Raw genomic sequence first — 25,382 nt, 5'->3', positions numbered from 1 at the left:
AATAGTAAAATCAATTAAATCCGTTTAATCTTAGTTAGTGCATCCATAAAATAAAGCAAATATGACATCAATATCACGCTTTTCGCTTGATTTAAAATCATTCATCCACGGAAATGAAGCAATCATATCCTGTCTTTCCTTAACTTTTCTACTAACATACGCACAAATATAAATATACACTAATGAATATATTTTAAGAGCAGGTATCATCTAAAAATAAGTAACATTTTTTCATTATTTTCTCATTCGTTCGTGAAAGTAAAAATAAAAAAAAATTCTACAGCAGGAAAAGGAGGGAGATTAGAGTGTTGAAGCCCTACACTTGGCAATGGTTGCTACATCAGCAAACGTCTTCAGTTTGGAAATAGGACATACATTCGGCTACTTGCCAGATGGATAGAAGAGAATCGAAATGTCTGTCTCTAAAACATTTTTTTTTCATTTATATTTTAATATTTTTACAACTATCCACGCCAATTTTCTTTATTTTTACAAAATGGGATAACTGTAATATACTTCACAGTTTTCTAAAAATATCACATTAGACATTCTTTTATATTTTTTACGGCATTTTTTTAGAATATCGATAACAATATAATGATCGTTGCTTTTTAGAAACGTCAAATAAATACTTTTCTTAATGCCTACCAATCGATATTATTCATTTACAATTTTATTAGAAGATAAATTTAACAATTTTAGAATTAATCTTTCGTTATAAATTTATATCCTGTTTAATTACCAACATTCAAATTTATGAAACTTAAATATATTTATTTATAAATTAACAGTAATAAATATTATAAATCAGCCGAGAGAAATTTATAAAATTGATATTAGCTTAAAATAAATTATTATTATTATTATTATCATTTCTATTAATTTTATTTAATAGTTACCTTTTCCAATTGAACGTTTTAATTACATTAACTTGCATATTTATAGAGTTATAGATTATTATTGAAGCATAAAATATCTAAAATCATTTCATAAATTTGATATTTATAAATACGTAATTCTGAAAATGTAAAATATATTTAAGAATATTATATTAATCTAAGTAAAAAATTAAGTACATAATGAAATGAATATGTACAAATGTATATGCCATAAATTTAATAAAAATTTAATTCTTCTAAATATATTTTATACTCAACTTCCCTTACTTTTATGGATTATAAAAAGAAAATCATGCTTTTTCCCCTCGTCCGTCCGTTCGTCTGTTCGCAAGTTTTCTCTTAAAAATGCCAATTTTGTAGGAAATTTAATAATGGTGTAGATAGATATATGACAATCATTCCACTTTCTTCTTTATATTTATTTATTTAATCAAAACTGTCTTAAATATCTTATTTTTATGTGTTTAAATATAATTAAATAGTTCAAATAAGAGAGTTTTTAAAGTTTTTTTTAACTTTATATTTCTTTTTANGAAAATCTCGTCGAGACACTAAGTCAGACCCAAGACAAAGAACCAGCCCCATGTGCGAGGTTTAGCGCAGTCCAGAGAGAAGAGAAGAGGACTAGCGACTTAATTGGTGAAAGATAATAGTCTAAGAAAAATAAGTGCCAAGATTTATACCAGGAATGTTGAATATACCAAAGTCGGCCGAGAAAACCCCCGCAATATTCGGAAACCACCATCAGGACCTCCTGAGCTAACTACCGGTAGACCTTTTCTGTCTTTCCTTCCCTTTCCTCTTATTAGTTTAATATTAGATTAAGTTAGATATAAGTTAATTATAAGTTAGTGAGTAGACCATATATTGTGATCATTAAATTTTGTAAGATTTTGGACGAGAGTGGAGACCTGTTGTATATTCGTGTTTGTCTCTGACGGGCATCTCTGTAGAACCTGTTAGTCCCTATTATAATAAATTATTGTTTAATTTATATTCGTTGGAACGATTTGTCTCGTACATCTGTAACCTTCACAATGGATTGTTCATCATTTATCTCATTACAAAAATTTTTATGTATAGCCAACATGTCTATTCATTTTAAGCAGAAATTTAAATGTATTCATCAGGATCCAGTCCAGTAAGCCGTATTACATTTAAATTATCATTTAAAATTAATTCAATATATTTATATTAAATTCTTACTAGAATTAAGAAGCGATTCAATCTAGTGACTATTAAATTTCAATAAAAAGTTTTCTACTTAATGTTTGAAACAATATCAACAAAAAAGCTTTATTGTAAAGTCAGCTACATTACACTACTGTTATACTATTATAATTAAAATAAACAGTTATAAAATTTCTACTGCTTTTCATCCTAATATTGTTTACAATAATAACTACAAGTTTGTTCTTATTTCATTTATATCATGGTATAAGAGGATTATAAATCAAAGCAATAATTAAATTTTTAATGTTTCATCAAAATATTCACTAAATTCTGTTTAATTAATTGAGTTATCATTATCAATTCCTTCTTAATAACTTATAATTTTGTCTATTACTTCCTGCTTTATGGAGGTCTCATAATTCTTTGCTATGTTTCCTAAATACTTTGAAATCTTTTAGCCCATCATTAGAACTTTAAATTTGAGAAGAAATTTTGATAACCATCAGATAGAATAATAAAATTTTTTAAATAGAATTTAGAAAGAAGAAAAAATAGACAGTATTCTATCTAATATTTATAAAAGTTCCTTTAAAATTTATATTCTTTATAATGAATTGAAAGGCTAAAAAATACATGGATATTCAACTATAATATCTTTAATCAATCATAAGAATATATATTTAGAATTTGGAGAAGCTAGTTTTAGATTTACAAGTCTAAGCTTAATATTGTATAAAGTTCTATATTTCATGTAGGACATATTTTTTGTCAGGAATATTTTATTAATCATGATGAACATTAAATTAATTTGATTAATTTGATGTTTCATTGTTTCTTTTCACTCAGCATTGAAAAAAGACAATGAAAAACCAAGAAATATTAACACTAAATCTCGAACCTGTTACTGGTGTAAATCGTGAGAAAACCTTTCTTCACAAACGTTTTTGAACTTTTTAAAATCACAATGGGTTTTGTTAAACAAGCATTCGATTTTGTTTTAAATCTTTATGTTCTAGTTTTTGAAGCATTCCATCCGTTTTACCTGAGGAAGAACTATTTTAAGAAGTTCGAAAACGTTTGTGAAGAAAGGTTTTCTCATAATTTACACCAGTAACAGGTTCCAGATTTAGTGTTGATTTCACCCCCCAGTGTTACGGTGATGTTGATTTTCTGATTCAAGAAATATTATGTATAGTGAGTTATAACATGTCAGCCACATCAAATTATTAAAAATATAAATAAAATTACTAATAATTTAATTAAATAAAAATATACTTAAATTAATATTACCATTAGAGTCAGCAGACCAAGCTCTCTCTCTCAATTTCCGATTTACTGTATTTTTTTTTTCTGGTTTAAAAATTACTTCTATAAGTCCATTACCTTCATCATTGTACAGAATTTCAGCTTCTGGTGGAGCATCACGGGCCCTTACAAACATAAATTTCATAGTGTCATATCGTGGTCCTTCAATATATTCAGTGCTGTTACCTTCTAATCTAAGTTTTGCAACAATGTGAGTATCCACAAAAACATCTACATCACATTGTTCTTTATTATCATTTACTAAAAATATAGTATAATTTTTACCATTTTGCATTTCTACTAGAACACCATTTGATGTATCATAAAATTTGCCAGGTATAATACCCAGTTTAAAGTTGCGTTCTTCCATAAAATTCACACCAAGAGGTTTCCAATCATTCTTTGGCCGTGTCTTTAAAAGTCTTTCTCTAGGAAACCAAGATGACTTATTTTCTGTATGACTGTTTAGTTGAAGTGATGACTGATCACTTACTTCAGCAAGTAAAGAAAGAGATTTTTGGACTTTGGTTTTATTTATTGTAAATTTTGAAAAGTTATCAGTTGATGGTTTAATACTATTAGTAGTACATGATATTGACACAGGAGTATTACTACTTACAAAAGGAAATCCAGATTGTTTTCTAGCACCATCATAGGAATTGGTAAAATAATCATTTGGACATTTGATAATAGATTTTGGATGCTGAGATGTTGATGAATAAGAATTTTTAGGTGGAAAAGAAGGTTGAAATCTTTCTAAATTTTGTTCATTATGTGCATAATATGAATAGCCATGTTTTAAATTTTCATCAGAATTTATGCATGAATCTGTTACTTGAAAAGATGTAGAAGAGTGTCCTTGAATAAATGAAGAATTATTCATCTTTATGGAATCAAATCCAAAATGTGGTATTTGAGAATTATTTGTAGCATTGAACAGATTTTGGTTATCATCATGATTTTTATTTTGATTCAAAAAAACTTTGGTATTAGCTGTTTGGATACAAGATGGACTTGATACATTTGATGAAGTGACAAATGAGTTTGTTTGTGCTGTAGTAAAATTTAAAGATGCAATTGTTGAATTGATATTCTCATAAATTTGATTTGAATTTGATGGTACTGATGCAGAAGAATATATACAAGATGGGGATTTAAAATATTCTGGAGTCAATAAACACTCATCGTTCTCTTTGCTAATTTTTAGATCTAAGGAAAGTTTATCTAAATTTGTTCCATCTTCTGAAAGCTGATCTTTTTCATTTAATCCAATTTCATCAAAAGGATGAGGATCTGCACATTTCAAATTGCAATCTTCTTTATTTACATTTTCTTTGTCATCATTGCTTTCAGTACCGTTATTAATAGTGTTGGTTTCATTTATAATATCTCTTTCATATTTTAAACCTGTAATGAAAAATAATAAATTTAATATTGATAATTATTNAATAAAAAAAAACATTAAATTGTTTTTTATTTCCTAAATATATTTATATGTATTTATCAATTTATTTTGAATATATTCTATTGTATTCAAAACTCACATTAAGATGATTGATCGATTTTCATGTTATAGAAAAGAGAATTACTTTTGTTAAATAAATAATGGAAGATATCAAATTCAGAAATTTAAATCTTAAATTATATTATTTGATTAATGGAAATATTATCAATATCATTTGCAGTTTCTGATATACACTAATATTGTTCGTAATAATTTGTATTTTATATGCGCATAATTCAAATATTTTCTAATAAAGTTTACTCGAAATTCTTATTTTTCTGTTTATTTTTTAACTATTTATAACATTTTGATACATATACAATTTTAAATCTGTTCTACTAAATGCATTTCTATGTTTTTCAAACAATTTGGCAGAATTTCAGTCCTTCCTTCACCGAGCTTTTTTTAAATAGGCTCAATCAAGCTCAAAATTACTCAATTATCCTATCAAAAATTGATGAAATCGCGGTATTCTTCAATTTTTCTGAATTTAAAATCCTACTTTTTCATCTGCATTCAAAATGTATTGGTTAAATTTAAATATCTAATACGTAGAATTTCTATAAATTATAGTTTTAAAATAAATAAATAAATATAAAAATTTAAAAAGTATTCTATTATATAATTTTCACATTCTATTATTCATTGTTTTATATACAAATTATTGTAAATAGATATAAAAATTATACCTTAATTTTTAATAGACTACATATGAATTTTTAAAATTTATTTTTTAAAACCTGAGAAAAATGGAAAATAATAAAGTTGGTTTTCATTTGGGAATACAAATAAATTGATTTAAAAATATATTAAATTAATCTTCAAATATATCTATTATATATGCAATTTGACGAGAAAAAGGGAAAATAATTCAATAAAAAAAAATAGTCTGTCTCGATAAAATTTACACAGTGTGAAAATCCGCTATGATAAAATTCAACACGGACCTTTCTAACTCAATTTATACTGATTTTAATAAATTAAGCTACTTTTAAGTCACTAGGCTGCTATTCAAATACAACATGACTGACCTGAATATCTAATGATCTGTCAGCATAATGTTTACAACTGCACCACCTGCTTTGCAGCAAGTACTTGTGACTCGATGTGAAATGATTTCTATCCTCTGCCTATTTAAAGCCATGATTAACGAACGTCCCTTATTCGAGATAACTTTAGTTACAAAGTATTCAACATATGCATCTCAATCTATATATGTCACTTTATATGTAAGCATTACTCTTAGAAATAGAATGTAAACTTCTTAATTTTGATTATATATCTCCTAGTATAGTCTACACACCTCCTGATGTTGAACATAAAAGTAGCATGTTTACTTTAGCAAGGAGCGTGTGCCTCTTATTACTTGAGCACGACTCTTAATATGAAAAATGTGCGTTTTGATATTCGAAAGTTTCTCGTTAATAATGAAAAAATAGTTTTACATACGAGTTTCTTGATATAGAATGTGGGTTCCTTAATATGTAAGCATGTGTCTCTACTTATGCAAAAAAGAATATTTTACTGTTTGTAAAATATTATTTACAAACAGTAAGCATTAGTACAAACTCAATGACACGTCATTAGTTTTCGTTTCAAGAATTTTGTTGCATCATCCCATTTGTCCACTAAAAATACAGTAGAATGTTATTGGCCTTCTTTTTAATTGGGATGCAATATGTCTGCCTTATAATTATTTTTATTTAATTACAGTGGAAGTTCATTAATCTGACACCCAAAAATCCAGAATGTCTGGTAACCTGGCAACCTCTGAAAAGTAGCCATTACTCTGAAATTAGCTGATGATAATTGGCATGTTAGGATTCTACAAATCATGAATTGTTTGGATATGTAATGTACTAAAGATCCTGATCATAAATACTGTAAATGTCTGGGAAATGATTATTATATGTGAGGTGACCAATCATCTTCCTTTAGGGAGGACAGTCCTCCTTTTGTAAGTTCTGTCCTCCCTTGAAAAGTGTCCTCCTACATGTTCTCCTTTTTGATATTTGAAGACTAATCTGTAATTCTCTGTATTTGATCAATGCTGAACTGATCTGTTGCGTGTGATGCGATATGACATGTTTGTATTTAACATGACGATTCATCAAGGCTCTGTACAGTGTGATGAGATGCAATTATGAGACCTTGAGAGAGAGAGAGAGAATGCGTGCAAATGGCTTTGTTTACTTCTTACTGAAACACGACATGGCACCTATGCATGCAGTAGAGATTATTATAGTGTATTATTGTTGCAATGAATAAAATGTTTTTTATTTGTGATATTTTTTCCTTCAATTTATTAGTGTCCTTCTTTTCATTGTAAAAAAGTTGGTCACCTTACTATATGTATCATTATAAATATTAATTTTGTGCAATAACATGTTCATTAATGCTTTTGTAGGTTTCTTAATCAATTTTAACAAGTATAGTCATATATTATATCATCTTCAGACTGATTAAAAAGCTTGTGTAAACAAAACTGAAAGCATGCAAGAGTGTGTACTGCTACAAAATGTATAATAATGCCAGTAATGCTCATATTGCATATAATTTATCAAATTAAAAAAAAAATACAAAAATTCCTGGTAATCCAACATTATTCAGATTGCTATTGCTGGATTAATGAACTTATACTGTAGTATTAAAAATTTCATATAAAATTAAAATATAGAATAACTTATAGCATTTCTTCATACAGATTCTCATATCAAATAAACTCCAGACTTATATTTAAATAGTCTTATATTTAATTTAAGCATCTCTTCATATATATCCTCATATCAAATAAACTTCAGACTTATATTTAAATAATCTTATATTTAATTACTATTAAGCAGTTGTGAGAAACTTTTTCAATATTTGTATTATAGTTTTCGACATAATTTATGGACAACCCTATTCTATGTCTACATTTTTCTTGAAATTTTTAATTCTCCTCTCCTTGTTCCAGTTTGTCCAAGTTTCCATAACTCCCTCCCTTCTTCAGACATCCAACAAAACTCAACCACCCTTAAAATCTTTATCACTTTATAAATGAGATACCATATGTAGAAATGAAACAGACAAGAAATTTTGAAATAAATGTAATAAAATGCATGAACTGTATAAAATTTAATAAAATAAACAGATGTCCACTGAATCTCAACCTCTCCTCCTCATGTCTGACTTGTCATAACCCCTCTCTCGCTTTCATTGTGGATGTCATTTATGGACAGCCCCATATATTTCTAAAAATGCAATCATGTAAAGGCCTTGTACATTTTAATTTTGCATGACATGCAACACTTTGAATTGAATCTATTCTAAATAATTTTTTCTATGTTCTAAAATGTTTCTTTGCAGTTTGTAAATAAGTAATAAATTCATTTAGTTAATCCATATTCATGTTTTGAATATGTAAACTATATATAAATGAATGAAAAGAATGAATATAGATTAATTCAGAGATGGAAACTTTCTTAATCAGAATGCGAAATCAAATTTCAAAGGTGTCTCCTATGACTGCAAGTTACAATAAATGTATACACTATGCACTATCACAAAAAGTGTCTTACAGTAAATAATAATATGAAACAATTTTCTAATGTCTGTTTACATTAGCTGTTGCTGATTTTGAAAGATCAAATGATGTGTCTGGAGTGAAATAAAAATTTATCATATGCATACACTTGTCAACCTTACATTATTATTTATAGATATAGATGAAACTGACTTGGTTTTGAAATGCAAAAGCTGAGAAATAAAAACAACAATTTGTAGAATGATTGTCAACAAAATTATGAATCTTTTAACCATTTATTCAATTTTCGTTCTCTTTATCACAATAATAAAATTATATAATTGGCTTTTCCTGCTAGATGGATTACTAGTACTAAAAATGTAAAAAAGAAAATAATAGTCCGTTGTACAATATACTGTATAATAAGCATTATTTAAAAAGTTAATTATCTATTGAAAAATTACAAAAATTAATAATTCCTTATAGCCTACAGTCTAGAGCTATATAGTCTAGAGCTATATAGTCTAGAGTCTACATTTCAAGCTTCGATTAAAATTGTTGTATGTGTACAAGAATTCTCATATGTCTGGCAGAGAATTTCTATCTCAGACTGACAGATTGACAACTGCTTCCAAAGGTGGATTCTCAGCTCAAAAGACAGAAGATTTGCAAAAATGGATATAGCATCAATAACCTATAAGATCCAAAATCAATTCATGCCAAAGATCCAGAAAAACTGCTTCCTCAATAAAAATAATTGGTAATCTTACTTTCTATAAAATTCTATCAGCTGTGCATTATTGATCTATTTTAATATTCTCTATAATGTTTTTAAATGTATTTCTTAGTTGCATTTGACAAGCTTATATAATTTTTTTCTGAGAGATGTATTATGAATATTTTAATGCATACATTACTATGTATTAATACATTAATGAAAAATTAATGCAATTTTATTAACTTTAAATATGATAGTTAGATTATTCATTTAAATAATTTACATAATGCATTGTTTTAAAAGAAAAAAAAATAGATACACTAATTTACCTGTTGGTTTCTCCTGTAATATTTCTCTTTTTAAACCTTGAAGGTAAGGTTGCAACTTTTCTATGTCTTTCTGTAAATGTAAATTTGATAAAATTATAATTAGTTTCATATTAATTATCTTAACTGCTTAACTACATTAATTCTTATAACTTATCTCAATATTGATATAAAAAAGAATTTTTAATGTTAACTATTTAAAAAGATTATGTATTCTGAAATTCTAAACTGATATACCCCAGAATTTTTAATGTTAAACATATGTGAGATCACTGTGTGCTGTGTGATTATGCTCATGGATTCAGGATGGAAATATTTTTTGTTTAAAGATGGTCAAGATCTTTTTAATGTCAAGATTCCTGACAACAGTTAGGAAAGAAAAGAAAAATGTCCTAACTCATGATATTTTGAAAATTATACCGATTCAAATGGCTTATGAATCCAGGAGGGATTTGAAATCTTTTGTGAATAAGACAATATAACTAGGCTGGAAAGTTTTTTTTATCATATATAAAATATATTTATTTAAATTCAATAATATAAGTACTTTCAAAAAATGATAAATATAAACACAACACAAATGTTAAACAATCTCTAAAATATCAAGGGTCTTATCGAATAAATCTACTATAAGTATATTCTTTCTTAGCTATTTTACTGACATATCAAATTTATCTAAAATCAAAGAGAGAGAGTTTACAGGTTTGAGAAAATGCAATACTTCATTTGTTTTCTTCTGAGTCATTGACAGGGCTGACTGCATTTTCCTATATTTGATGGAAAAAATCTTTTTTTTTTTTTTTTGGACACCAAGTTTTTTGGAAATTATGTTTCCAAATCCAGCTCAGCTCTCTGAGCATTGGTGTCAATCCTATTTATAGGATATTTGTATGACCAATCATTTAGGGCTATTCAAGCCACTTAAGGAGAGAAGCAACAAGGAACTTCTTTGTGGAGTCGATATCAAAAACAGCATATCTCCTCAGGAACTTCCTCCAAAATCAAAAGAAAGTTCATTTGTGACAAACAAAAATGTTTCCTGTTTAACAAAATTTTAAAATTTTCTATTCAACCTAATATATTAGTCCCTAGGTTCTCACACATAGTTAAATTAACATTAAAAATTCTTTAAAAATCTAAGAATTAATATACATATATATTAATTTTTTAGCCTCAAACAAAATCTTTTTCTACCAGTATTGAACTTAAAGAAAACTTCCGAACATTTTCAGCCTTCACCAAGGCCTGCTTCAGGTGCTGAACTAAACTGGCTTCCTACTTTGAGCCAATATAAATGCATGACAAATGGTTTGGTCATAATCTTTGGAAGACTAAACCAAATGTCAACGAGTTTTTGTCATGTTTGAACAACAATGTGTATAGTCTTACCATTAAACTAGATCAAATTAGTAACTCTAATGCTCATTTCTTAGACATCAACATGCATCTCAATGGTGACAAAATAGAAATGAGCGTTTATTACAAACTGGGCCACTTTCCACTATTTATCTCTGCAAACTCGTCTGATCCTTTTTTGTATAAAATCACAGCCTTCCATGCCCTAATCAGATGGGCCTTTACTCATCATACCAATAGGCATCACACTCTGCTAGAGCTACAACGTATAGAAGATATAGTGGTTGAACACGGCTACAGAAGAGGCATGGTTCGTAATTTAGCCCGCATCTACGCCAACCAACTTGCTCCATGCAGCGTTTCTAACACCCTGCCTACGTCTAACAGTAGCACATCCAGTTCAATCAAGATTTGAACTTCTTATACAAGGAAATTGCTAACCAGAATGGCACAGAGATCGCATACAGGAGATCCGGCACAATTTACAAGCTGCTACACAATGCAAAAGATAAAATAGATCTTAGCAGAGCCCAGGAGTTTACTCCATTCCAATTAGGGATGATAGATTCCAAAGGGACTTAATTTATATTGGCTCAACCATATGTTCAACTTGCAAAAGGACACGTGAACAACAATCTGACCTTACAAACAACAGGCACACCACCGCCTTGTCTACGTACGCCACCAACCCAGAAGTTCATGCGGACTTCCGAAACACCAGATTAATTAAAAGGCCTTTCAAATAGGCCATATTCGTCACCTGGAGGCCTTGAAGATTTATAAAGCCAACTTAAGAGGCAACTTAAGTATTAACTTTAAGAGGCAACTGTATTAACTTTAAAGATGGTGAGACTGTTGCGCATGCATGAAGATACCTGTTCGAGGAATTCGAATGGAGTCAGGCAGAAGGGTGAAATTTGATATACAGTATACAAAGTTTAAAGTCAAACAGCATCATTCTAATGGCCAAAGTAGGAAGCCAGTTTAGTTCAGCACCTGAAGCATGCCTTGGTGAAGGCTGAAAACGTTCGGAAGTTTTCTTTAAGTTCAAAACTGGTAGAAAAAGGTTTTGTTTATGGCTATTTATTTCTCACTCCAGTATTTCCGAGAAGAAGACTGTTATATTAATTTTTCATTGCTAATTGAAATGTTAAGATAAAATAACATAATATATAGAATACTGGAGAATTATTTTATAAAGATTATAATTAAATAACCATAAAAAAGAATAAGAAAAAAGATAACCATATCCTTTTCACTTTAATATTAAATAAAGTGAAAAATTACAAGAAATTCACTAAGAAATGAATTGCCATTTCTATAAATAAATTTGAGAAATATTGCATAATACATTTTCATTCACAAGTCTTTTTCATTCCTTGGAAGTACAGTATTTAAAATTTATATTATAAATATTCATTTAAGCATTTTAATAACAACATAACAAAAATATATCAGATTATAAAGTTTTGAAATTGCTAAATCAAGTGCAATCTCCTTATGAAGAGAGGATTTTTTATATCAAATAAAAATAATATATACACAAAAAACACAAAAAAGTAAATGATGTTTCTTCTATCATCCTCTCACTAACAAAAATATTTTTTTGACAATAACAGCTTTTTTTTAAAAAGGTTGCTTAGCTGTATCTAAAAATGCAAAAATGGTAAAAAGTCTGTGGTGAAGTTATGAATTTATTCATTTTAGAGTACAGTAATACCCCGAACTTACGTGATAGGTGGGACCGAGCGATAACCGTGTAAGTCGGGGTATAATTTTGCAATTCATGTAAAATCCAAGTCGGATGTATGCAAGCTAATAAATGTTCTCGTTAATCTTATCTCATCTTTTGATTCGTTCACGGTTACGAGAAATCACCACATAGAGTCTCTCGAGTCTCCATAGATATAACAAACACAGAAATAAATAACACAAAATAAATTGTAGCTACGCGTCGATTCCGCACGACACATCTGAACATGTAAGCCAAACAATAGTGTGGGGGAAGTGAGTAATCAAGAGTTGCGTGGTGCTCAAACAAAAGACGAATCGACGAGATTTGAAAATCGCGTAGCTCGTGTAAGTCAGGGTAGCGTAAGTCGAGGTATTACTTTAATTCATATAAGTTAAATAAGACTGAAATTGCTTTGGTGAAATTATACTTATATTTGTGCAGGGATGACAAACCTATGGCATGCATGCTTAAATTGGTACATTGGGAGAAATCATCTGGCACATAATGTGTCATAAGATTTCTGTTTATCACCTAACTTTTTCAATTAGCCTTTTGGTTCATCATCTAATCATCCTTTTTTCCATCATCTTCTTTATATTTATTCTAATTAAAGCATTTTCATTTCATTTCTTTAAATATCATTATTTGAAGTCTAAAACTTCAGCATACATAAATATTTTTAAAGATAATTATTCTCACTATAAGGCACAAAACGGTTTGTCATCTGTGTATTAGTGAAAGAATAAGGGAAGAAATATTTACAGTTTTTTTTCTTTTGCAATCATTCTTTATTGCTTAAAAGATATTAATTCATAATTTTATAAATTTTTGTTTTATTAAGGTATATTAAAGTCTGTCTAATCTTATAATTTTAACAAAAATGTAAACAACTGCTTCCTATACATTTCATATCAATGTTTTTTTTCTTGCCTATAATAACTTTAAATCATAATAATTGCTCAATTACATATTAATTACAGATTATATGCAAAGCTTGAATTATTATAGTAACTTACATTAACTCATAGTTAATTACAAAACAAAGCACACATTTTTACCTCATTCTGAACTTCCAAGACCACTTTAGTACCAAGATGAATTATACTGTCTTTAGTTTTAATATATAATTTCTGATTTGCTTTTTTTCCTTCAAAACTAGAAATTATATCATAATTGATATCCTGTTCTTTATTATCCGATACTTGTACAACTTCTAAATGTTCTTCACACTTGTTTGAATCCATAATAACTGAAATGAATAATAAAAATATTTCCATTTAAATTTAAAGATTTGAAATGACTAGAATTTCAATAATTAATTAATCATAAAGGTTATTCTTACTTTTATATTGCAAATATTATTATTCTAATAACTGCAATTGATAATCTTCATGCAATTAGTTGTGTTTTATTTCAGTTTCTAATTCTTATCAGTTATTTTTTTATCATTTTATCAAGTTCAATGCTCTTCTGAAAAAATTAAATGCAAAATAAAATTAACTTATTTAGAGTCATAGGAATGATTTTAGTTTCATAGTTATGAATCACGTGCATTTTATGTTGACAGTTCAAATTTAATGTCGATCAGGAATTTTAATATAAATGATTCAAAACATATGGAGTGCCGTCCCAGTATGTTTTCAAAAGTAAACCATGAAAAAATATAACAGACAAAAATTGCAAAAAATCATCGAACACTCAAGAATTCGAGATAAATCTCAATATATCGCAAATGAGCATATTGTTATTTTACAAGGTCTGTTCAAAAAGTATCGGACCTTTGGTCGGCAAAAATAAATTTATTGACTTTGAGGTACAAAACCCTAATCCCCTTCAAAGTAGTCTCCTTGGTAATGTATACACTTCTCCCAGCGTTCCTGCCATTGCTGGAAACACTGCTGGAACGCATCTTTTGGAATGGTTATCAGCCGGTCCGTCGCATTTCGCATGATGTCTTCTCTCGACTAAATTTGGGTTCCTTTTAGCGGCATTTTCAGCTTGAGAAATAGCCAAAGGTCACACGGAGCCATGTGGAGAGAGTACGGAGCGTGACGAACCACAGGAGTATTGTGTTTGGCGACGAAAGCCCGAATCAGATGCGCAGAATGGGCGGATGCGTTATCACGATGGAGCTGCCAAGTTTTGATCGACCACAGATCCGGTCGTTTGCGTCGCACTGTATCGGAAAGACGACGAAGGACCTCCTGGTAGTACTCCTTTGCGATGGTTTGGCCTTGTGGTGCGTACTCACGACACACCACCCCACGAGAGTCGAAAAAACTGTCAACATGACCTTTGATATTGCTGCGGACCTGCCGCGCTTTTTTTGGCCTCGAGGATCGTCCCCGAAAGCCTGCTGAATCTTGCGAATGGTTTACACTCGGGTATCGCCAAGGTTTTTGGCAAAATTTGATGTAATATCGCTGCTCACGTTGTTCAGTCATTTTCCAGCTTAGTGAAATCCGACGAGAGCGCACTACATGACCTCACTCATACGCCGATTGCCAACGACTGACGCTTTCTGCAGGCGGGAAAAAATTCAGGGCTGTGCATGACTGTCCCCTCCACAACTCCACCGAAGGAGGCCTCTTTCGCATCATTGGTTTACGCGGAAAAAAATAAGGTCCGATACTTTTTGAACAGACCTTGTATATTGCATATTGCATAAGCTTATTGTATAATTTTACATTGTTAATGATTATGAGAAAAATGGCCTGCAGAATTTATTACATTTGGATGCAATAAGTATAACGTGATAAATTTTAAAAGGATTCCTAAAATTGAATCTAATTTGGAAGATGCTGTAAACAATGATATCGGACTTTACAGACATTTTCTAAAGTAACAACGTTCCTTCCCCTTTTACTTGTAACAGATTTATATTAATACATGTAAGAAATAGATAATAATATGTAAATAGTCAATTTGGATTTAATTTTGAAAAAGGAAGAGCCCACGAAATTAAATTAATCTTATAGTATCTGTAACAATCTTGTGATATTCACTGGATTGTTATCTTAAGGTTGTTGCTGGTCAGCCTTGGAAATACTAAATTTGCCGCCCTGGAATCCAGATGCAAAACTGAAAGAAGTCATAGAGAGAGAACCGGTGGGAGGAACCTCCTGAAACCAGAGAACAGGTAGACGCAAATCACCTTCAGAGGGCTTGGAAAATACTTGCTGTACAGATAATTTTTGTGCAGAATATCAAATTTTAAATGGCTCATTGTATTTTTTATTGAATAAAACCGTCGATTTTTACGGGTTCCTGCTAGTTTGGTAATAATTTTAACGTTGAGTTTAAAACCCTATTTATTATCTGCTTAATGTTTTATAATTTACGATTATATAACAAATATTTATTAAGAAAAACTATTTTGTTATAAATGTCCTCCGTTGTATAATGTTCATTTTTATCTCATTACCGTGTAATAATTATGAAATTATTGTGAATAAGTCTTGAACAAATAGTTACAGGGGAATTTAATAAAAGAAATGTACAGTACTTGGTAACCGTAATAGTTTTATTTCTGCAAAATCTCGAAAAGCATAAAATTAATAATAAAACATATTTTTAAACTTTTGGTCATTTTCAGTTGCAAATAAATAATGCTCATTTAAAATCTAAAAATTCTAGAGAGTGGTTCGTGTCCAAAACACAAAGGAATCTTAAAACTTGTTGTTTTATATAATAATCACAATTTTATAAAACAATATACTTTTATTTGTTTCATTGATATTATTTATCTATTTTTATGGTTATTAGAAAAGGGTAGGATCCATATCTACTAGTCCGAATCCCATCACACCCCTCTCTCATGTGAGTAATGATTTTACTACATTATAAATAAATTCATCTTACTGAATAAAATATTTTCTGCTTATTTATTACTATTTCAATTAAAAATTAATACATTTTGTTTTTATAAGATATATTAAGAGAGGTTGCGGCCGACGTTTTCAACGCGAAAACGTGTACGTCGGACGTTCAGCGGCGCCTTCCTGTAAGCCTAGAAGTTTGACAATAGCTCGACGTTCTAAATGCCATTGTCAAACTTCTAGGTTTACAGGAAGGCGGAGCTAAACGTCCGACGTACACGTTTACGCGTTGAAAATGTCGGCTGCAACCTGTCTATTCTTTATTCTTATCCATTATAGAGAATTATACAATAAAACAAACAAAAGAATAAAAACACTCAAATTTAGTAATAGTAATAAAATGTATTTAGTTTTATTATATATTGATAAAATATTTCTTTTGTAATTAATCTTTTATTATACAGTCAAACCTGTCTATAACGGAACCTGTACACAGCGAAAACCTGTCATTAACGGAAAATTTCTTCGTAATTTTATTGGAATTTGAACGGAAAGTTTTTGCGTATTTTTATTAACAGCTGTGTTTATTTAACATAAACATGTGATGTAATTAAAAGTTGTGAAAATTAACACATTATTCCCGATGCAAAATTGTATTCTTTGTTTTGAAGCTTATTTTAAACTTCTTTACATCACATTTCGTTTGACGAGTCAAACGAAATGTTATAAAATAAAATCAAGTCGAAATGTCCGCAGATAAAATGCACATCGGCATGCTTTTCAAGTTTTGTAAAGGACTAGCAGACCCCGCCACGCGTTGTTGTGGCTCAAAATGTATCTATTATAAATGTATAACACTTCCCCCGTGGGGGAGAAATTTTTCGAAAACTTTCTTCTTAGTGTACATTCTCTTGACGTACCCTATTAAAACGCAATCAAAAATGCAAAAACCCGCATCTAAAATAGTATAATAGAAGCCAAGTTCTTCACGGTAAGCCTTAATCCTGTCCCTCTCCCCCGCGGAGGGAATATCGAAAGATCCCTTCTTAGTATACATTCTGTTGACGTACCCTATTAAAACGCAATCAAAATCGCAAAAAAACCGCATCTTAAATAGTATAAATAGAAGCAGAGTTCTTTACTGTAAGCCTTAATCCTGTCCCGCAGTGCGGAAAATTTCGACACGTATATGATATAAAAACACGTGCACATTCGAATTCAGCGTTGTGTCAAAATTTAAAAGGAATCGGTAGGAACAAACGAACATTACATTTTTATTTATATAAATAGATAGAAGATGATCCGCTTTAATTCATTTTCACAAAAAGCATAATGCCTCACAGAAAAGCAAACTTAGGGCGTCGTACTCGTAGCGCCATCTGTTGGACGTAAAAGCCTTAACCTAGATGATATCTTTTAATTTATATGAATGTTTAACGGAATAATATACAGCCTGTATATTATTCCGTTAAACATTCCCCGAAGTTCCATTCTAAATATTGGTGAAAGAATTTTTGAAATCGGATGAGTAGTTTCGGAGATTACCCGCTACATTCAAACTTACTTACTTACAAACATTACCTCTTTATAATTAGTATAGATATCACACTATACAAACAGTTAAAATACATTAATCGAGGGATACCTATTTATATTAATCGAGGTAACCTGTTTATAGCGGAAGAGTTGTTCGGTTCTTTGGGATTCCGTTATAGACAAGTTTGACTGTATAAACAGTATTTGTAGTTATTTTTATTATTAATTTTCATTCAATTTTATTGAAACTTCATTATGTTTACATTTTCTTAAGTAAAATTTGTGTATAATATAAAAAAATACACGATATATATTTTAATGTATAATTTTGTGCTATTCATTTAAAATATTTACTTTTTGATCAAAATATTTAAAAAATGAATTTAAAATACTGTACTTTTATTAGCCTAAATGTAAGAACTAATTAAATTTAATTAGCATGTAAAAATAATCAAACTAGACAATTATAATGGCAAATAAGGTTAAAAATTTGTTTTAAAAACTACTTTTATTTAGCATGTTTATTTTTCGAGATTAGAATGGAGTATGGTAGGACTTTACCACATTCATCCTAAAAGCTGTCGTGAAAAATTATAGACTATACTTGGCTTCAATTTTTAATCTTACTTTTAATTTATTTTATTTAAAATATATGCTCTCCACCTCAAATTAGTAATGTAGTGTTTTACCCCTGTATAGAATAAAACAATACTCGAAATATTAATTAAAAAGCTTGCTCGATCTGTTTAGCGTGAATTCATTCATTATCATTTTGTAGCCTAATTGTTTTATTTTACAATTTTTAAATTTTAAATTGTTTTATTTTTAAATAAAACAATTTAAAATTTTTAATATATTTTTAGACATTTTATTTCTTTTTTTAAATATAAATTTATTCAAATTCAATTGTTTCATTTTCAATTGAATAANATGAATCTATGTTGCCAGGATATCTCTATAAAGCATGGTTTCGTTGTTGTTCCGATAATTTCCAGATTTGTAGATATCAAGGCCGTCTCGACGATGCAAAAGTGAGATAATTATATATTGTTTCAGAAGTGTAAAATATAAATTCGATTAAATATTTTGAAATAATTTTAAAACATTTTATAAATTTAGAAATTTTTGGATGAGGCCATAAAGATTTCTTCGGAAAATAATAATAAAGAAGATTATTATACCACTCGAGTATATGAAGCAGATTGGTTATTAGCTATAGGTCTTTTGAATAAGGCGATTGATGAAATATTACTTCCTATATTAGAAAATCATGAAATATCAGATGAAATTAGAGGATTTTTACTACCCTTACGAAATGCTTCTGAAAGTCTTTACCAGTAGCAATAGCTTTTAAGTGCTCTCGAAAGCAATATATACCAGTAACGTTGACGGAAATCATTTAATGTGAGTTTTATATAAAATTAAATAAAAACACTCGAAATATTAAAGCTTGCTCGATCTGTTTAGCGAGAATTAACACTAACGGCATAAACTGAACACAGCAGTTGTGTATTTTGACGCTGACGTTTCCTGTTATTTCACAACTGTAAGTCATAACTGAGTCACTATCAGTCAACCAATTGTAGACGTTAAATGTGAAGTCACTTTTTGTTCACCAATTAGGAAAGAGTATCATTTTTTCTTTGCAAAATTTTTCTACGATATGAATTTATCAATTTCTCTATAATGAGAATTTTATACTTGATTCGTTTTTTTGTGTTCTTTAAACACCGAGGTAACTTATATTTGTAAATATCTCTCTCTATATTATAGTAAAATTAATTTGTATATTTTTATTTTATGTAATATGTAAAATAATTTAACTATTTTATATTTATAATATAAATACATTATTAGTTATGTATGTTTGATGTATTTAGCATGGAGTTCTTAGAAATAGATAATAACGAGAGTTTGAAAGAAAATGCTATGAAATTATTAAACAGTTTTGATGAAATGTCAGAAAAACTTAAAAATGATGCAAATGGAAAGATACAGTGTGAAAAAGCAATGAAGACAGGAAGTAAGTTGCTTTACTTATTTATCACTAAATGTACTGATTATATATGAAAAATGAAGTTTCGTTTAGGTTTAATAACCAGATAATTATCGCTTCCTTTCGCGTCGCGTTGTGCAGGTCGGCGTCGCGTCGCGTCGCTTCGAAGAATATAAATTTGACGAAATAAATATAAACAAAAAATATTAAAAAACGTGAAAACTATTTTTTTTTAATGAATTTAACGTTTTTATTCTTATTTAATGTTATTCGCATTCAGTTTAAGTAAATTGATTTATATGAATTAAATATACTTAGTTTAAAGGATAATGAGTCAGATACAGGTTACTTAAATAGAAAAGGCTTCTATTATAATGGTTAATGATCTTAATGTGTGATAATGTTAATATATCAATAACGAAACTAGTAAAAATGTGTATTTCAAACAAACTGCACGAGGTCGACGGTACGATGCGACGCGAAATGGGTTGTCAAATCTAAAAATACTGTATATATCTAACGTTCTAATAGTTATTATTGGTATAGTTGTAGTGGGAGATGGCATATATTGTCTTCGAGACGTCGGCAGATTTGATGTATAAAAATAAATACATAATGTAGTTATTTTTTTACTGAATTTAAAAAATTTTCATTACATTTTAAATACATTTCTTCAGATTTTATTATTTAGTCATAAATATTTTATGATTATCATTTTATATGGTATATTTAAAAGTGGATATATTTTGAATATATCTTTGAGCTTTCTATTGTAACGCTAATTATCATAATAGGTGATAATGTTACAGAAATAACTGATACAGCATATCTATAAAATTTCCCAGTTATTGCTACATTTTCCTATGAAATGACGTAAGATGATACGACCTTTATATCATGTGTTTGTATTAACGAGTTGAAGTCATACTATCAGCAAAAGCTTACTCTATTGACAGTTAGTTTTATATTAACAATTACTTTCTATATATAAAATAATTTTATAATTTAGTTATTATCAATTTATAATATTTTTCAGATAATGACGTTTGTAATTCTTTGTTTTAAATTAGAGAGGTTGCGGCCGACGTTTTCAACACGAAAACGTGTACGTCGGACGTTCAGTGCCGCCTTCCTGTAAGCCTAGAAGTTTGACAATGGCGTTTGGAACGATGAACATGATTCCACTGACGTTCCAAACGCCATTGTCAAACTTCTACGCTTACAGGAAGGCGGCGCTGAACGTCCGACGTACACGTTTTCGCGTTGAAAACGTCGGCCGCAACATCTCTATTGTATCGTTCAATGCATGTAAACTTATTTTAATTTTATATGCATTGAATAAAAATAATAATGCAATGAGAATTATTATCAAAATTCAATAATTAATTGATATGATTATTTGAAATAAATTAAATTATATACGCATATTCAGTAGCCAATCGCTTTTCGACTTCTCGCTTTACGACCTTCACTTTTGTTATACACAGTAATTGGGATACATTATCTGTAAGATCGTATTAAATGTCATATTTACATCGTGCCATTTTAGTCATTTTACTATAGTATATTTTATCGATAGTTCAAGATTTATTTCGAAACAGAAACTCAGTTTATGATACTGAACTTACTGAAAATTAGACTTCGATTTACGACACTCGCTTAGTGACGATTTCTCTGATCGATTAGGACAGTGGTTTCCAAACTTTCTGTACATTCGCCCCCTCTTTTTTTTAGAAAAAAATTGTTGCGCCCCCTCAATTTTTGTAACAATGCTGTCCTTATAATTTATTTAATGGTCTACAAAACGATATACCTTGGTAAATAAAGTATATTGTTTACCTGGGTTCTGCTCTTGTCGAGATGTTTCGGCAAGAGTGTGGATGGAATTTTTGCATTAGTACCCGAGTCGTTTGGATGAGGTTGTGAATTAGGCATAACCGTTTTGCTGATTCAATTTTTCGACATCGCTTTGACTTTTTTATGTTTGTTTGTATTAAAAAATAATAATTTGGTATAACAGCTCGCTTCCTTGCAATAGCCTCGCGCTCCACAGATTGGAAAACACTGGATTAGGATATAAATGAAATCTTCTGGTTGTCTCCTGTATATATGTATATAAAATAATATATACTGTATATAGGTATATGGAGAGCAGTAAATGGAGATACGCGGCTACCTTCTTCACCCCGGGTCAAAAGACATTAGAAAACAAAAGGGTCGTCCCACTCATGAAGAATGAGGGTTCTCACGATTACATCAAATATTTAGGGGAGATCGGGGCAAGATCGGCATGTTAAGCTTTACTTAAATTTTGTGTAATAAATACTGCTGTAAACTGAAAAAAAACCTTTTGCATATTGTCTATTGGAATGTTACCTTACTATAGAACTGGTTAAAATCAGTTTGGAAATAAAAATAATTAAAATAATTACAACTTTACAAGAAGAGAGAAATTGACGAAGTTGCCCCGGGTATAGGGGCAAGATCGGCAACTTCTCTCTTTTTGTAAAGTTGTAATTATTTTAATTATTTTTATTAAAGTTGCCCCTGGTATAGGGGCAACAGTAATGGGGCAAGATAGGCACGTATATAAAATTATGTTATTAACAATGTATAAGTTGGAATTCACTATTAAAACAAAGAAATACAAATCCAACACCCATTTAATATTATTACAACGAAATGCAAGTTCAAAGACATATATACATGAATAACAAATGCAAACATGTTTTCATTTATCATCTGTTTGATTTTTATCCTTTGCTTCTAATGTGGCTTTATGTTGCCGATCTTACCCCGCTAGTCATGATTTCGAAACATTAAGTACAACCCTGAGAACAGAATGCCAAGCCACGATCTGGCCACGTGAATAAGTTGAAGTTACATCCTTCTAACAGGAAAAGTAACTTTCGTTATCATGGAATTATAACAAAACCTGCCAATTCAATATAAATGGAAAAAAAATATTATATGGAATTGAACGAAAATGAAAATTTGCTTGATAATTCAACTATGCTTGTTGGAGAACAATAAAAACACTACTCTCAACAAGCCACCAATGAAACTCAACTGCCTAACCTATAATCAAAGTTTTTTTAAATTTGTTTTTTAAAAAAAGCGCTTGACAAACTTGCCCCGCATGCCGAAGTCGCCCCGATCTCCCCTATATAGTATTTGATTTCACAGAGGAGAAAGGATATTCTTGGTCTGCAGACGGAGAGAAAAATTCTTAAGTAGAAATCGAAAGAATTGAAGAATTTACATGTATATTATAATATATTAATTTAACTGATTTTAAATAATATTTTTACCAAATAAAAAAATATATTAGTTATGATAATTAGGTCCTATATTTTATATGATTTTTAAATATAGGATTTCTAAAAATGTTATTTATTAGGCTATATCTTGTAATTGACCTAATCTTTCTAAAATATACAATAGACTCTCTGTTAACCGGCATTCTCAAGCAACCCGCAAAACTTCGAAGAAATAATACTTTAGGTAAAAATTAAAATAAAATCACTTTCTAGCGGAAATTTAGGTTTAAACTTGACGTGCCACACGTTGTAAGCCCGGGCTTCATCACCACATGTTTGTCTCTCTCACTGCCATTTAGGCTAACTAAAATTGCAAATGCATTCATAAAGTTGTTTTTATAATAAAACTGTGTTACATTAACCTTATACATAAACTGTGTTTTCTTTATTTATCTTAATTTTACCGTATTTCAATATTGATATCAATACAGAGTTTATAGTATGGTATAGGGTTTAGTATTAGTTAGACTTATTTTTAATAGTAGTTCTCAAGCAACCAGTAAGTACATTTATTGGGAAATTTCCAATTGTCATGCGTGCCCGTTAACTGAGAGTCTACTATAATAATATCAGTTAGATTTAAACTGTTATAACATTTCCAATACGCTGTTTGTATGTTTTCTACATTTTATTTAATAAATTATAAATTCTTTATCACACGGTGATTTCTATGTAAATTTTCGGGTTTAAACGTAATTTTAGGATTAGTACAAATGTAGGATGTACGGAATTCTGTTAAAGGATCTACTAGAACGATTTATCCATTTAATTACTTTACTTTTTGAAAAATCTTCTAGAAACACGCAATAAGAATTCTGCAAGAATTTGTGTTATTTTATCGAAATTTTTGGTGAGATTTCGATATAGGCCTAAATTTTTATGAATTAGTGCGGTTGAAAGCTCAACAAAATAATTCGATATGATTAATACGAATACTTAATATTGGATTTAATATTTGCAATCGTTGATAATTATGTGGAGCCGATATTATCATTCTACTTTCTTATGTACGTTAATTTTAAAGCCTTTTATTGAAAACAAAAAAATTTATTACTTTTAGTATGTAGAAGATTCTGTGAACCGACGGGGTAGAGCGGAGAGCTTCTCCCCACTTACCGACTTCGTTGTCAGAGAATGGCTATAGGAGGTCAAAAGGAGTGGGAGGCGTAATGAAGTCGTGATGAGGTGTCGATCGTACTTAAAGAGAGTCATTAAACTTAAGAACAACACATTTAATATAAAACAAATAATACAAATACATAAGAGTACGTCTTAAATTTAAATAATAAGAAAGTAATAATGATAATATTTCCGCGTCGCGACAATATCGGACAACCGATGTCCGTCTATCCCGTTGGTGGGACCGCCGAAGGTCCTCGACCCAATATTTATAAGTCCTATAAAAAAAAAAAAAAAATAGCGAATATTTTCTAAGTCCCGAGTATACCGAGAGAGAGGGAAGCAAAAATAATCTAAGTCTTTACCTCGTTTGGAGTGGCGATCAGAAGCTAGAAAAGGCAGAGGAGGCTGGAGGAGTCCGAATCCTGGCTTCTTCCTCCGACGATCGCTTCGAGGCGTCGGAGCGTTCCCCTTTTATACTTATTAGCGTGGGAAAAATCTGGGATTCCGTTGACGTATTTTGACAGTTCTCCCAATTTATGACTGTCTCCCCCGTCATGAGTGACAACGTTATAACGTTGTCACTCATGACTGGACAATTTCGGTAACGTGATATAATTTCTCACCGTCCGGTCCACCCTTAGGGGTGACCTTCTTGTCCACCCTCAACACAGGAACACTTGTTTGTTTTTGCTTATTGGTTAGACCTTGTCCACCTTATACTCGAGCAATCCCCTGGGGAGAGGGGAGTTCTTCCGCGGTCGCCTCCGACGACTCCGACTGCACAGGAGGTCACAAGTCCTGGGATCACAAGGTCTGATCCCCGGGCAAAGGGGTGAAAACGGGAGAAATAACGGAAATAATGAGGAAAGAAAAATTCTATATTTTATTTTATTACTTAAAATTTTCATAAGAGAGTCAGATTTTCACAATTCTATACTATTTTACTCACCTCCTTCAAAGGTCCGATATGCGGATAGAATAACTTACAAATAAAAGTCTGTTGAGAGTTAGTGCAATTTTCTTCTTTATAGGAATGTGTTTTGTCTGCATATGGACTTGTTTTCTAAAG

At 29.9% G+C, this 25,382-nt stretch overlaps 3 protein-coding genes across 7 annotated transcripts in view; 2 read left to right on the top strand and 1 right to left on the bottom strand.

Moving 5' to 3' along the window:
- Positions 1–2,269: 2,269 nt before the first annotated feature.
- Positions 2,270–24,877, bottom strand: LOC111624801. 3 transcript variants are annotated; one of them, XM_023367755.1, is made up of 4 exons: positions 24,676–24,877; positions 13,580–13,767; positions 9,434–9,503; positions 2,270–4,784 (listed from the first exon to the last, which is right to left on the bottom strand). In XM_023367755.1, exons 2-4 carry the CDS (start codon positions 13,763–13,765, stop codon positions 3,328–3,330), a joined length of 1,713 nt encoding a protein of 570 aa, XP_023223523.1. In that variant the 5' UTR covers positions 13,766–13,767; positions 24,676–24,877; the 3' UTR covers positions 2,270–3,327. The 3 variants fall into 3 exon arrangements, with proteins under 3 accessions (XP_023223523.1, XP_023223521.1, XP_023223522.1); XM_023367753.1 differs by lacking the exon at positions 24,676–24,877 and adding an exon at positions 19,183–19,416 and having other exon boundaries at positions 13,580–13,770; XM_023367754.1 differs by lacking the exon at positions 24,676–24,877 and adding an exon at positions 13,865–13,987 and having other exon boundaries at positions 13,580–13,768.
- Positions 16,320–25,382, top strand: part of LOC111624800 (tetratricopeptide repeat protein 28-like) — a 43,743-nt gene continuing 34,680 nt past the window's right edge. The window contains exons 1-2 of one of the 3 annotated variants that reach the window (XM_023367752.1): positions 16,320–16,340; positions 19,756–19,898. In XM_023367752.1, the coding sequence (XP_023223520.1) occupies positions 19,757–19,898 (142 nt within the window). In that variant the 5' untranslated portion in view covers positions 16,320–16,340; position 19,756. Of the gene's footprint in view, positions 16,341–19,523; positions 19,624–19,755; positions 19,899–25,382 lie in introns of those variants that run through there. The other 2 variants (XM_023367750.1, XM_023367751.1) reach the window with 2 other exon arrangements.
- LOC111624806 lies at positions 18,813–19,216 on the top strand. Its single transcript, XM_023367759.1, has 2 exons — positions 18,813–18,906; positions 18,995–19,216. Exons 1-2 carry the CDS (start codon positions 18,814–18,816, stop codon positions 19,214–19,216), a joined length of 315 nt encoding a protein of 104 aa, XP_023223527.1. The 5' UTR covers position 18,813.

The sequence above is a fragment of the Centruroides sculpturatus genome, unplaced genomic scaffold (assembly GCF_000671375.1).
Source record: "Centruroides sculpturatus isolate CEXI.00-Female unplaced genomic scaffold, Cexi_2.0 scaffold349, whole genome shotgun sequence".
In the NCBI taxonomy this organism is placed as follows: Eukaryota; Metazoa; Arthropoda; class Arachnida; order Scorpiones; family Buthidae; genus Centruroides; species Centruroides sculpturatus.
This window is presented reverse-complemented; position numbering and strand designations above follow the sequence as displayed.